A 14,064-nucleotide genomic window follows, 5' to 3' on the forward strand; every position below is an offset into this window, starting at 1 on the left:
GCATACAGCCCTTCTCCACGTCAGTGCCAACAGTACACCCATCAATTTGGCCATCAAACGGCTGCAAAATTGGTTAGGCTCCTAGATCTCTTGATTCCAGATTCGGGGATACAAAGGCCATTCCCACTCTGCCCGTGCTGTTGTCTCTGGAACCGTCAGCAGAGTTTTAGCAAAGCTAACCCCATTTGCTATGTATAAACTCAGAAATCTTAGTCGTCATATCTGATAGCCCTGCTCTTCCTTATGCTCTTATAATTCCAGCTCCACAAGTGGACAGCCAACCCTCCAGCTGTAGGTGGATTTCCCAGGACTAAAGATTTTAATTTCATCAGACCTTCCTTTTCACCTTTGACCCTGGGAGTTTGTGGCGTCCAGTTACTTCTTCTCTACTTAATTCCCAGCAGTCCTCATCTATTCATTTAGTACTTTGATCTTCTCTGTTTCCATTAACCTTCGCCCAAAAGGTGAAATCTAACAATTTCATCCTTCCATTTATAGGCATTCCTCCGGTTGCGACCTGCAGCCTGCACAACGGAATTGTGATACTCACACTACCTGTGATTCGCAGAGCTTGGGCTCAGCTCGGCTCTGATTGTTCGAGTGTTGAGTTAGAAGTGGAATTAAAGGCTCAGCATACCCCAAGCATCCCCAGCAATTCTTTGAAGCAGATTCATCCTAGCTTTACATTTAATCTTGATATTACCTAGGTGACCCTTCCAAGTGAGCTTGCTGTTGGCCATAACTCCTGAGAAGGGCTAGCTGAGTGGTTTGCACATTGGCCTGCTAAACCCAAGGTTGTAAGTTCAATCCTTCAGGGGGCCGACCTGGGGCAAAATCAGTACTTGATCCTGGCAGGGGGCTGGACTTGATGACCTTTCCACTTCTATTTTTTTAGGGCTAGCTCAGTGGTTTGAGAATTGGCCTGCTAAACCCAGGGCTGTGAGTTCAATCTTTGAGGGGGCCATTTACAGAACTGAGGTAAAAACTGTTTGGGGATTGGTCCTGCTTTGAGCAGTGGGTTGGACTAGATGACCTTCTGACCCTAATATTCCATGTTTCTATGTCAAAAATTGAGATACCTGTATTTTTTCTATACAGATAAGCCCCTTTGTTTTCAGTTTAAACCAATTTTTACCAAAAAAAAAATCCTAGGTTTTACAAAAAGTATTATTCTGGTTTTTCTGAGTTTCACCCTACTTTTGTATCATTCAGATATATAAAAAATAACTTGTTTTATTAGGAAACTACAATACATTGCTTGAGATCTATTGTTTTCTTAACCTCAGAGAGGCCATTGTGTTTTGAGTTCTGTTTTAGTTCTGCATTCAAACCACACTGATGAACAGAATTCAAAGCATTCATCTACTGAATACTCCCCCCACCATCTTTCCATCCACCAAAACAAACCCCAATGTTTACCCAGAAAAATTATTAGTAGTTTTTTGCACTGATTTTTGCCTGTCTTTGTTGTTGTAATAAACACTGTAAATTCCAGGAGGAAATTAAATAAAATAAAAACTGAAAACAACAGGCCCTGTCTAGAGAGAGATGTTCTGTTTCTCCCCAGTCTTCCTCTTTGGGACAATCTTAGCTTTAGTGAGCAAGAACTTAAATCCCTGCATATCTCCCCATTCTGAAACCACATCCCCCCGAGCATCTCCTGGGTTCTCTCCACAGCTATCAGAAGCCTTCTATGTTGGGCCTATATAGCACAGTCATCCCCAAATCAGATAATAACTATTCCTGCCCGTATACTCTCCAGGGGATCATTAATCATAAAGTTAAACGGGGCTGAGCTGATAACACCCCCAGGGGAGAGCCATTTTTTCGTTTATAAAGATTTGACACACTGCCCCCATCTTTACTTGTATGGTTCTATCTAGGGAGACCAGACAGCAAAAGTGAAAAATTGGGACGGGGGTGGGAGGTAGTAGGAGCCTATATAAGAAAAAGCCCCAAAAATCGGGACTGTCCCTATAGAATCGGGACACCTGGTCACCCTAGTTCTATCACTTAAGTAGTCTCTTACCCGCTGGAACCTTCTTCCTCTTACTCCAGTCATGGCTAGTTTCTACAGAAAGCCTTCCCTCCACAGCATGTCATGCTTTCTCGGTATCCAAGAAGACAGCTGTCAGGAACACTCTGTTCCTCCTAGGGTTTTGTATTTCTCTTTTTAATCTTACAGTATGATCAGCTGTGCATCTTCCTTTCCTGAGACCGCTCTGGACATAGTACGTAATTTTGGTTTTTTCCCAAGCATGCTGCTAAGCTCTCATTTTTCATTCTTTCCGTAATTTTGCAGAATAGCTCAACACGCATCAGGTCTCGTGTGTGTTTTACCAGGATTCCCTATCAGTATAACCACTGCTTGCTTCCATTCGGCCGGTAGTGTTCCTCTTCCCGGATATTATTATGTCATTTAAAAGAAACCCTTATGCTGCCTTCCAGTAGGTGCTTAAGCATTGCGCTACATGTGGTATCTTTATATAGGGCTGTAGGTGTCCTCTTGTCTATTAGCTTTTTTGAGTTCCAGTATGCTGAAATTTTCATTCACTGTGTCATCGTTGTATTACAATTTTCTTTGGCAAACATTCTTTTTGGTTCACAAAACTCTTTGCTTTGCTTTGTATCACTACGAGCTTTTCGGAACTCTTTGGCTAAAATGTCCACTTTTTCCTGAGTTAGAGCGTTCAACTTCATCATTTACTGTAAGTCCAGGTCTAATCTGGTTTTGTTCTGTATCCCATTCATTCGTTTAACTGGTTTCTCTCTCTCTGAATCTTTGTTCATTTTCCCATAATACTTTCTCCAAATCTTTCTTTGCCTTTTTAATAGTTCTTTGTGCCACTGCTTTACATCTTTTATAGTTCATTAAGTCCTTGCTATTCATTGTACCTTTGGCTTGTTTGTATGCTGCATTTCTTTCTTTAGCTGCCGCTTGACAACCTTCGTTCCACCAGGGAACCGAATTTCAGAGTTTGTGGCAGTTTGATAGCTTACATATAGCTAGATTGGTTGCTGCTACAGCTCCTTTTATTATATTGTCATGAAATTCCTCTAGATTATCATGTACACAGTTGGTACTTAAATACTCAGCACACCTACTCTTAAAACGTTCCTAGTTTGGTTTTCTAAGCCTCCAGGTAGGAATTCCTTCCCAGTTTTCAGCATTACCTTGGCCTTGCTATGTAATTAGCATAGGCAAGTGATCACTTCCCATTCCGTCTTCTTTATAGTTTCCCAGCTGCGTTACTTTGCCATATTGCTTCTTGCAATTCCCAGATCGAAACATGAAAAAGTCCCATCCACCAAAGGTGTCGCTGGACTCCTTGTTGTTTTTGTGGATACAGACTAACACAGCTACCCCCTGATACTTTCTTCCAATTCTAGATTGTCTAGTGTTTTTTTAATCTGGGTTGTAAACATTTTAGATTTGTATGAAGATGTTATAATTCTGCAGAGGGATCTCAACAGTATTGTACTCAAAACATAAGTTCTGCACATTGATACCAACATAACTTAGACCTTCCTCCTCTTGTCATTTCTCTGTCACGTCTGATTACATCATATCCTGAAAGCCTAAACATGAGCTTTCTCACTAACCATGTTTCTTGGACACGTATCTCATCAGGTTGGTGTTCCGTTTCAAGCCCAGCTTTCTTTCATTCCCAGCCATGTGTTATTAAACTATGTGCGTTCCAACAAAAAAACATTAGAACCGTGTTGTTTGAACTGCTTTATTACCTTCATTTAAAATTGCATGCACATGGTCTCTTGAGAGATTGCTGATATGCGAATACTTTTCTGTCACTTTGGTTGTCATTTTTAATCTTTCAGTCGTCTTCTTCCCTGTTCTGTAAACTGCAATCAATCGCATTGGTCATAAACCCTATCAATTTCTCTTTGCCTGCAAGCGGTGCGTCTTCATCTATTCCCCTTGTATCATCTTCCCTGCCCTGAACTGCGTGGTGTTGTACCAGCAGCTTGTTTTCCTCCTCCTCCAAATTCCGATGTGAATATTTTGTGTTAGCGTCTGTGTAGGATGTTTTATGGATGGTTTTAATTTTCTCTCTCTCTCTAGCCTGTTCCGCGGCCACACACCCTTCGTGTGCTGCACTGGCTTTATAACTGCTGCATTGTAGTTGTGTTCTTCCCCCGCACTTCTCCACATTTACCGCCCCTCGTTTTCCCCTGACAGGCAGCGAAGGGGCTGGGGTATATGGTTTAAATCCACAGAGTTGAGTTCCTATCAGGTAGCGCTGCAGCTTTAAATGTTACTAAGACAGCTGTGGACAGCTTATGGTCTCCCCCTCTCCTGCTATTCAGCACTGGATTCTCCTCATCCCCTTTTTAATTACATCCTCAGCCGTGCCTAGTGGAACCCTGTACGTTACCCCTCTTGCTTCTGTCACAGACTTAGGTAGCTGGCAAATTGCTTTCATTGCACGTAAGATTCTAGTTTTAAGAAGTTTCTCAGCCTGTTCCTTGTGTGTGCGTTCTACTAAAGCGCCACTCTGCCTGCTCTGAGCTCCTCCTCGATCTCTGATACTGCGCCTAATCCATTCTGCTGTTGTCAAGGGATTAACATCTCCCCGCATCAGCCTAAGATGTTGATCTTTTTCCTTACTTGTATTTCCATGCCCGTCTGCTCCCTCCCCTTCAGAGACAGATCTTTCTGTTCTTCCCAATCTGAAGCTCTTCGTCATTCTTCGCTGCTTCTCCCTCTCAGCCTGGATTTCCAGCTCTGTTCAGCCGGCCCAAGCCCTAGCTCTCAACCTACCCAGCCAGCCCTCTTCTGCTCTCAGCTGGCTGGCTTTATACCAGCTCGGCCTGCCCCTCATCATCAGTTAGCTTTTCCGGCTGTCCCCCGGGTGCTCCCTGACAGCCTGCTCTGCCTGGGGGGGTGGACACCCCATCACAAGGCTTCTGTAATCGGCAAGCACAATTTGACCTTTAGGGCGAAACCCAGCTTGGGGATCTCTTGCCATCTGTCTAGAAATACCTTGCCCCCTGCCCCGAGTCCATGCAGCATAGAGCTAACCCCAAACAAAAGGAACTAGGTCTTGTCCCCTTCCCGCCATGTGCTCTGAGCTGCAAACTCAGCCAGTGGGAGGAGTCTGCTGGCAAGACTCATCTTCAGGGATGAGCAGAAAAGCTGCAAGAGCCTTGAGTCCTTTTGCTAACGATCTGGAAGTGAGGAGTTCCCAGTTGTACCCCCCCGCCCCACACACACATACACACACACACGCCCCGTAGCCTGTCCGTGTCCATGGGGCTCCGCTTTCCTAAGGGGCGTGACAATTTCTGTGGAAGACCAGCTCTTCGCACTCCGTGCCCCTCTCCTGCATGGTGATTCGCACACACACCGAGGCTCACAATGCAGCCGCTCAAGTATTACATCACAGAGGGGACCAGGCATATGACGAGTGAGATTAAGCCAGGCAGCAGCTCACCAGCATTCAATGGTCCAGATGTTTTCTGGTCATTCCAATACCTGTTTCGTCAATATGAACCCACATGGGTGCCAGAGAGAGTCCAGCTGTGTGTCTGAGACACGGGGGCTTTGCCGGCCTCCCTTTACTCCCAGGTAAGCGCATGGTAAAGTTCCCGGACACAAGCCCATCTTGCGACCCTGCCGTATTCCGGCAAAGGTAAGAGTTCTGTGCCGCCGACCTGCAAGCCCTTGGGTGGCAAGAGAGGTGGGGGCTGCACATCCCGAACACAAGGCTGCAGTTAAGACAATCCCCCAGCTGGAGGGCCGGCAGAGCCTTTCCCCTCTGGCTGGACCCAGGCTCCTTCAGGGCTGAGATCTGGGCTGGCTGATGATCACTGAGAGCGCTCCCTAGAGACAGGCACATTTAAAGCGCCGTTGCTTCCATGCTCGGGCAACTAGCTGCCTTCCCGCTGGCATCTGGTGCAGGGCACCCCCTCCCTGTGAATGGCGCTGGCCTTGCCCTCAAGGCCGCTCTTGGGCTCATGGGGACTTGCAGGGCTCCCTGGTGCAGCCTGTATCAGGGTGCTGGCAGCACAGGTCCGGAGCAGCCCTGCCTCCTTCCTGCCGTGCCTCCCACCCCCAGCCTCAGAAGGCTCTGATCCAATTTCAGCTTCACACTCTCCATTCCCTCCCGCACCCTCCTTCGCCTAGATGCTCATGCTGCCCTCGCCATGGCTTGGGCTGTGATTCAGTTTCATTCATGGAGATCCAGCCCCCAACCCTGTTTCTCTCTTCCTGGTTTACTCTGCCACTCTCTGTTTTTTTTAATCATTTGCCTTTGGCTGAACTAATTACTTTTTGCTTTTCTCCCTCCATCCTCCCTGCTCTCTTCTGGGTCCGTCCCCCCTCCGTCTCCCCCCTCCCCTTCATGTTCTTGTCACTGTTTTCTGATCCGTCTTTCCCTCTCTTCCAACGACTACTGTGTTGTTTTTTTCCTTCCTTTCTGTCTCTCTTCTCCTTCCTCTGTCTCTCTTCCGTAGGAGCCTCAAACCACCGTTATCCATAACCCCGTGGACGGCATTAAGGTACTGCTGCCTGTCTTTCCTCTGCCCTTGGCCCAGTTGCGATTTTGGATACATTCTGACATAGCTGTGCGCTCTCACCTCTGGGGACAGAGCCCGGGCTCAGGCTTTTCCTCCTTATTGTGCTCCAGTCTCTCTCTGAAGCGTAAGAGAACAGGAGCTGGGTGCCCCTTAGGGAGCTGTCCAGGGGAACAGATTGGCCCATCAGATGCTTCTGCTGGGTATCGGCCTTCTTGCAGAGCTCACGGGGACGGAGCACGGTCTGTGAGCAAGCAGGCTGGAGGGTAGACCCTGGATGTACACTGGGCCTCTTGGGGGGAACCTTGCCCCCAGTACAGTTTGTGGGAGTTTTGCTGTTCGCTCCCACCAGGTCTCCTGCGGAATTGTTGCTAACAGCGAGTGATCATACGCACCCCCGGGGGCCGCCCCTCCTCATCCACACTGTTACTAATCAGGTGCAAACGCCCCTGAAGTCAGTGGGAAGATGCCAGCCAGGGGCTCTGCCACCCATTCTGCTCCAGACTTAGTGGCTCGGGGTTCAGAGCCCCATGGGGGCAGTGGGCTCCGTGCTCGGAGCATGCACTGGCTGCCTTTCGGAGGACATATTGCTGTGCATGCCGTTCTGCTGCTCCTCTCCCTGGCTATCCAGGGGTGGGGGGTTCGCTGGCCCAACGGGCAGCCAGCTGGAAGTGGGGCAGTTGCTTGGGGTTGGGAGGGTGGTGAGGAGCCTCTGCTCTGACCCCAGAGGATCCAGTCCAAGAGCAGAGATCCTGAGCTGGCTCCAAGCGCAGCCACGGAGAAGCAAGTGAGCAGACAGCCCCAGAGCTGAGATTGGCTGAGGACTGACAAACTCTCTCCATGCCACGTTCATCCATTGCTCTCACACAGCCCCCACCTCCTTCCCAGCCTGCATCTCGTCCTCACCCATTCTCCGCTGCAGGGATTGATCGTCCGTTTGCATCCCCGACTTCCGACTCATTCCCTTGGTGCATCTGGCAATCCCCACTCCCCGGGGTGGGGAGCACAGGCAGAGCTGGCTGGGGAATAGGTTTGGCTGCAGTAGAGAGAGATTCATAGTTTGCAATTCCCTGCCCTCTTGCCCCTCCTGCCCGCTTGGCCCAGCTGTCTGGCACCGCAGCCTCCTGCACCTCGCTGAGGAGTGCATTTGTGGCAGAGGGTGTGCAGGATTGGGCCCTTAGGAGCTAAGCCATTGCCCCCGCGCTGTATCCGCCTCAGTGTCCCCTTGACTGGACTTTCCACCTGCCTGTGCAGCTTCTATAAATAGCCTGATGGTCCCTTACCCTGGTCTGTAGGGCCAGTGACTGATCCCAAGCCAAGAGCGCTGTGTAGCCTGCTCCAGGGAACCCCCCGTGGACCATAGCCTGCCTCCTCCGCCATCGTCCTGCCCCCACTGCAGCCCCATTGACTTTGAGGAAGCGACTCCTAATCAGTGTTGACGCCGGGAGAGCAGGATGCTGCCATAACAGCTGGCGTGTCCCCAGGACGGGCGGTATATCAAGGCCCTGGCAGCTGTGTACCCATCAGGGACTGGTATGTCCCGAGCAGTACCTGCTGTACCTCTGCTCCCTTTGCCCCACCGGGGGAATACAAAAAAGTGGGGCCTGGCCCCAGCGTCTGGGCTGCACACACACACACCAGTCACCCAGCGGCCGAAAGGAGTTGGGTTTTAAGGAGCTTGTCTCTTAAAGGGGCCCTGCAACGGCTGGGTCTGTGCCCTCGGTTTGGTTCTCTGGGTTGGATGAGAGAGGCTGAAAAGGGGCAGGGGCGGGATTCTTGTGTCCCAGAAGCTGCTTTTTTCCATCTTAGAACTAACCTGCGCTGGGGTTGGCGGAAGCTGCACTGGAGGTCTTTGCCATGGGGATTATGAGCCGATGCAGGATGGAATTGTAGGATGTATATGAATTTGCAACAGAGTCCTGCTTTCTCTCAGGTGCTTCTGGATGGCTTGAGTTAAACAGACACTGACAAACCTGAAGTAAAGAGGCTGAACAGTGTGAAACCCCCCTTAGTTCACTGAGCGTCACTCTGCTCTGATTTGTGCTGTCGTGATCCGGCCAGGGCGCCGGGCACCGCAGAGACTCCAGGGCAGACGGGCTTGCTTTCTACATCACATGAAAACGACATGGTGCACACACTCGGTTTTGTTCCCCTTTGTACATTGCAGAACTTATTCTGAGAAAAATGAGAGGCAGGCAACCTCTTAGTCACTTCACTCACCGCATAAGTGGACGAACAAGGGAAGGTGGAACAAGCAGGACATGGGCTATTTTCTCCAGAGACCTTTTTGTCTAATTGTCCAGGTGGCACCAGAAGGCCTTACCATGCGGGTGGTTCTTCCCCTGATAGAAGACTTGGCAGCTGGTCTCACTCAGAGGGAAGACGGCGTCTCTATTCCACTTGAAGGGGGTGGGAGGTTTAAGGGCCTTTTCCCTGGCCGGGCTGTGGCTTGAGGATTTTAAAATTTTACTCCAATGGGTGGGGAAAAGGCTTTGTTTCCACCATGCTCCATAATTAGCTACATCTCAGTCACTCTAAGGGAAGGCAACTGGTGTCAGGGCATAGACGGGACTTGGGTCTGGTTCTCCATTGTCCCACACCACCTTGTGGCCCAAGGACTGGTGATTGCCTAACAGTCGAGCATGGAAGACGTGGTGTGAATAGCAAAGCCGCGGAGCGATAGTGTGCAGCATGGTTACAAAGGCTCCTGGAGGAGACTGGGCGATCTAATGGGTCATGTCCACCTCCTGAAGGACTGGGCACGGGACTGGCACATGGGTTTGCTGCAGGGACTGGCTAGCTCACAGCGTTGGTAATGGCGGTGGAGCCTTGGGCACTGGCTTGAGTTCAGGTTCCTTTGCTGCTTGGTGAAGTACGTTGTCAGCCAGATGACCCACCCCTGGATGACCCCTTCCTTTAGACACGAAGCCAAGGCCTTGGCCCCTCCTGGGCACTTCCTGCCCGTTTTCGTTGGCGCAGCTGAAAGCCCGGCACTGACGGCGCACACTGCTCTGGAGGTGCCCCGAAAACCTGGTTTCCCCCAACCCCGTGATGGCAGCGAGATGGGTCGGTCACTGTCTCTGTTCAAGGCTGGCGTGATAGGTGGGGAGGGCTGTTTCTCCCAGCAGTCTTGCCTGGCGCTGCAAGGGGTCCCTGGCGCCGTTCCCCATCCTTCCCTGCTACACCAGCGCTGGAGGGGCAGGGCTGCAGGCAGGAGGCATGAGTGGGAGCCTCAAGAGAGACCTGGCTACCATGAGCCATGCCTGAGTCCCCCTGGGCTAGCCTTGCTCGGGAGCTTCAGGGCAAGCAGAGCTCCCCTCCCTGATACCACAGTGAGGGGCACGTGGCCAGATCTTCAGCCGACTAGATAGTGCCTGGCTGCCATCGTGGGCACAGCTGTTCCAGGTCATTCCCGGGGGGGAATTAAGGTCCCACTGGGGGAAGGGGGCAGATATATCTTTCTAAAGTCCCCAAACATGGATTGGAGGCCGGGGGGGAGAGTACGGAAGGGGGTTGCCTTGCAAAGCTGTCCTGCCTTTGCAACATCACAGTGCTGCTGAGCGTCACTCCCAGCTCCAGAGCCTTGGACAGGAGTGGGGCCCTGATAGGCCACTCCAGAGGGGCCATGTGTGGGGCAGACACAGGATGAGGCTCATGGATTGTGCTGGAGCTCTGGCCCGGACGCTGGGTCACCGTGGCCCAGCCCTGGCTAATGCTATCTCTGGTCTCTCTCCCACCTGCCTGTCTTCACAGGAATCGTCCGACAGCACCAACACCACCATAGAGGACGAGGACACGAAAGGTAACAGCCCTGCCGGGCAGCAAGATGTGGCGGACAGTGCCTGGCAGCTGGTGTCTCTGCGTTAGCAGCCTTGAGTGATCAGCCAGAAGGGTGGCTGTGGGGTTGGCTGGGAGCTGCCCAGCAAGGGGGCAGAATGAGGGGCTGGGGAAGAAGGGACTGGGACAGGAGGGGGACACTGAACCAGAGACACTTCAATCCAGTGGGATCTAGGGGCAGCTTGGAGGGGTTCCCCCAGCCTGGGCAGTGCCACTGCTCGGAACTGGCGGGAGTCAGTGAGAGGACCAGGAGTTGAATTCCATGGGTGAGTCCCAACTGTACCTATACAATGATGGGGTCTCAATGAGCTGTTACCACTCAGGAAAGGGATCTTGGAGTCACTGTGGGTAGTTCTGAAAACATCGACTCAATGTGCAGCAACAGTCAAAAAAACAAACAGAATGTTGGGAATCATTAACAAAAGGGATAGATAAGACAGAAAATATCATATTGCCTCTGTATAAATCCATGGTACTCCCACACCTTGAATAGTGCGTGCAGATGTGGTCACCCTGTCTCAAAAAAGATATATTGGACTCGGAAAAGGTTCAGAAAAGGGCAATAAAGTGATTAGGGGCATGGAACAGCTTCTGTATGAAGCGAGATTAATAAGACTGGGACTTTAGCTTGGAAAAGAGACGACTGGGGGGGTCTATAAAATCATGACTGGTGTGGAGAAAGCAGATAAGGACGTGTTATTTACTCCTTCTCATAACACATGAACTAGGAGATACCTAATGAAATTAAGAGGCTGCAGATTTAAAACACACAAAATGAAGTATTTCTTCGCACAACGCACAGTCTGTAGAACCTGTGGGGAGTCTGAGATGAGGCTCGGTCTGCGTGTGCTGGGGAGGGGTCTGGGAAGGGTCACTCTGCGTGTGCCGGGGGGGGAGGGGGAGTTCTGGGACAGGGCTCACTCTGTGTGTGCCGGGGGTGGTGGTCCTAGGACAGGGTCGCTCTGCGTATGCTAGGGGGGCAGTTCTGGGACTGGGCTCGCTCTGCGTGTGCTGGGGGGGTGGATCTGGGAGAGGGTCGCTCTGCGTGTGCTGGGGGGGCGGTGCTGGGATGGGATTGCTTTGCATATGCTGGGGGGGACGGTTCTGGGACAGGGTCGCTCTGCGTGTGCCGGGGTGGAGATCTGGGATGGGGCTTGCTGTGCGTGTGCCAGGGGTAGGAGGTTCTGGGACAGGGTGCGCTATTTGTGTGGCCTGGGGACGGGACGGGACGGAGTCCCTCTGCATGCCCTGGGCTAGCTCTCGCTGCAGGCCGGTGTGGGTGCAATTGGGCTCCTCTCTTGTGCCTGGCCAGCGATGAGCTGGTCCGACCTGGGACTTCCCCCAGGGATCCAGACTGACATCCCCTTTTCCTGCAGGGTTTTGGGACTTGGTTTGCAACCCAATTTTCTCTGCCATTCCGCAGCTCCTGCGCCCTTGGTACCTGGGCTATGGAGTCCCGGCCAGTGTCCCCGCAGCCTCTGGCAGGGCTCTGGGCACCAGCCCCACATCAGAGAGCAGGCGTTACCACAATCAGTCGTTATGGGCGGTGCCACAGGGCACCTAGGGTGTCAGGCTCAGAGCCGGGCATAGAACCCAGGAGTCCTGGCTCCCAGCCTGGGGCCTCCATGTACCATCCGGTCTCTCTCTGTATTCACACCCCCTCAGGGCTCCACTGTGTCATCTCTCCCCAGCCCTCGATGTTAAAGCCAGTGTTTCTGCTTTCCCTGGGAGCTCGTCCTCTCCTGCTGTATCTACTCCCTCACCCCTACAGCCAAGAGCCCTGTGGAAGCTACCTGGGCTGCTTGTCTGGGGTGTGTTGTGGTGCAGGGCCGGGTCCCACAGACCCCGTCCAGCCACTCTCCCATCCCATGTGGTCTAGTGGCCGGAGTGCTAGAAAATTTCCTGTGGGGAACCACCCTGCCTTGGCCCCGGGGGGATCTTGTGGGGCTTTGCCATCTCATGTGGGGCATCTGGCAGGTGCCCACAGCCAGTGCCCCCCAGGAACGCAGCCAGGAAGTGGAATATTGCCAAGGCTCAGGCAGGAGAGCTGTCATGTGGGCGGACACAGGGCAGGCCTTGCTCGGGATCCAGGTTAGGGAGGGGATTATAATGGCTAGCCGTGCCAAGGACATGGCACTTAGAGGGCAGGGAGTAACCCAGCCACTCTGCCCCGCATCTCCCCTCTGTTCAGCAGCTGAAGGGGCAGATATGTCCCCTCCACTTCACCCTGGAGCAAGCTACGGCTGCCCTAAATCCCACTCTGGCTTCTGGGCCTTTGCAAATGGTGCAAAATTGCTGCACCGTTTGTCTGCTCCTGCCACATCCCTTCCGGTCTCCACTCTACCCCCAGCTGGTACCGAGCCCTGTGCCTGGGCATGGCGGCTGCCTGCACCAGGGCAGGGTTTCCCTTTGTGCCAGCTCAACTAGGCAGCACTGGAGCATGGTCTGCATTTAGTGTGTTCAGCGTTCCTTTCCTTTCCAAACATCACGTGCCCCCCCACCCCTAACCCACACTGGGATGCAGGGGTGAGTTCTGGAGGAAGAATCCATCCTTCTCCTGCCTCCTGCCACAAGGAAACAACCTGGGCTAGTGCCGCAGAGCCTGTTACCCCCTTGTGGCACCGAGGGGCTTTGCCACGGCACGTTGGTTTTGTTATTAATAACAAGGGTCCTTAGAGTGAAATTAGCACCGCAAAGTCCATGGCCTCACTCCCTGCCCCTGACAGCTCCATGGGGAAGCCCTGCTATTGGAAATCAATACAGACTTCCTCCCACACCTGCTTCTCCCCTGCTTTCCTCCTGTCTTCCTGCTTTTCCATTCTATTTGTTTTCTCATCCTTCTCTCCATTCTTTTGTCTGTCCTGTCCCAGCTGCCAGGTTCTCTGACATTTTATTCACGGTGAGGAGGGGCTCGGGGCCCCTGGACGCCGAAGGGCTGCAACCTGCCACCAGCCAGCCCTGCCCATCTCCAGCTGTCACAAACCCTCCACCTCCCCAGCGTAAGTAGCGGGTGTGACTGGGGCCTCTGTGGCAGAATAATCAGCCAGGCAGATGCCTGCCCCTTGAGGCCTGGCCAGGAGGTCCTAGTGTCCAGGAGCCAAGCTAGAGAGAAGGATCTGCCACCTCTCACAGTTTGAGAGCCAGCCTTGCAATGGGTGCAGTTTTCCTGGAAGGCCCGGCTCCCGGAGACGCTCATGTTACAGTGATGCCGGCGTGAGATAATCAAACAGAATGAACCAGGCCCTCAGAATCCGGAGCTCAGCCTCGTCACATCTGACTGAGATTTTTTTTTTAAAAAAGGACCCATGAAGGTTGGGTTCCATTTCTTTGCTGCCTGGTTTCTGAGCCTTTAGGTTACCTGGCTTGGGTTACCTGCCAAGCTTTTCTCCACAACCACCACCGTGAGGAAGGTGCTGCTTGTGGCGGAAAAGCTGAGCCTCTGCTTGGTAATCACCTGCTTCCAGGAGCTGGGGCTTCAAGAGAGAGGGCAACTATCATGAGACTCGCGCTAAAGCCCTGGCCATGCTTCCCCACTTCTCTAGTGTGCCCTCTTCCCTTTTGTCTCTGCCCTTGGCCCGTTCCTGCAGCACTTGACTGAACTCAGCCGGCATTTTCCCTGGGATGCTGCGTGAACTCTCCCCTAAACCCCAATGGAGCAGAGCTGCCACCTCCCTCCAGGGCCTTGCACCCCTC

The 14,064-nt window shown here is 52.3% G+C and overlaps 1 protein-coding gene across 10 annotated transcripts in view; it reads left to right on the forward strand.

Moving 5' to 3' along the window:
- The window catches only part of CAMK2B (calcium/calmodulin dependent protein kinase II beta), a 140,205-nt gene that overhangs the window by 117,607 nt on the left and 8,534 nt on the right, over positions 1–14,064 (forward strand). For 6 of the 10 annotated variants that reach the window (XM_032763266.2, XM_075062711.1, XM_075062712.1 and 3 more), the window contains 2 exons: positions 6,475–6,519; positions 10,288–10,336. In XM_032763266.2, coding sequence (XP_032619157.1) covers positions 6,475–6,519; positions 10,288–10,336 — 94 coding nt within the window. Of the gene's footprint in view, positions 1–6,474; positions 6,520–10,287; positions 10,337–13,241; positions 13,371–14,064 lie in introns of all 10 variants that reach the window. The other 4 variants (XM_032763285.2, XM_032763292.2, XM_032763306.1 and 1 more) reach the window with 2 other exon arrangements.

Source organism: Chelonoidis abingdonii, chromosome 2, assembly GCF_003597395.2.
Source record: "Chelonoidis abingdonii isolate Lonesome George chromosome 2, CheloAbing_2.0, whole genome shotgun sequence".
Classification (NCBI taxonomy): domain Eukaryota; kingdom Metazoa; phylum Chordata; order Testudines; family Testudinidae; genus Chelonoidis; species Chelonoidis abingdonii.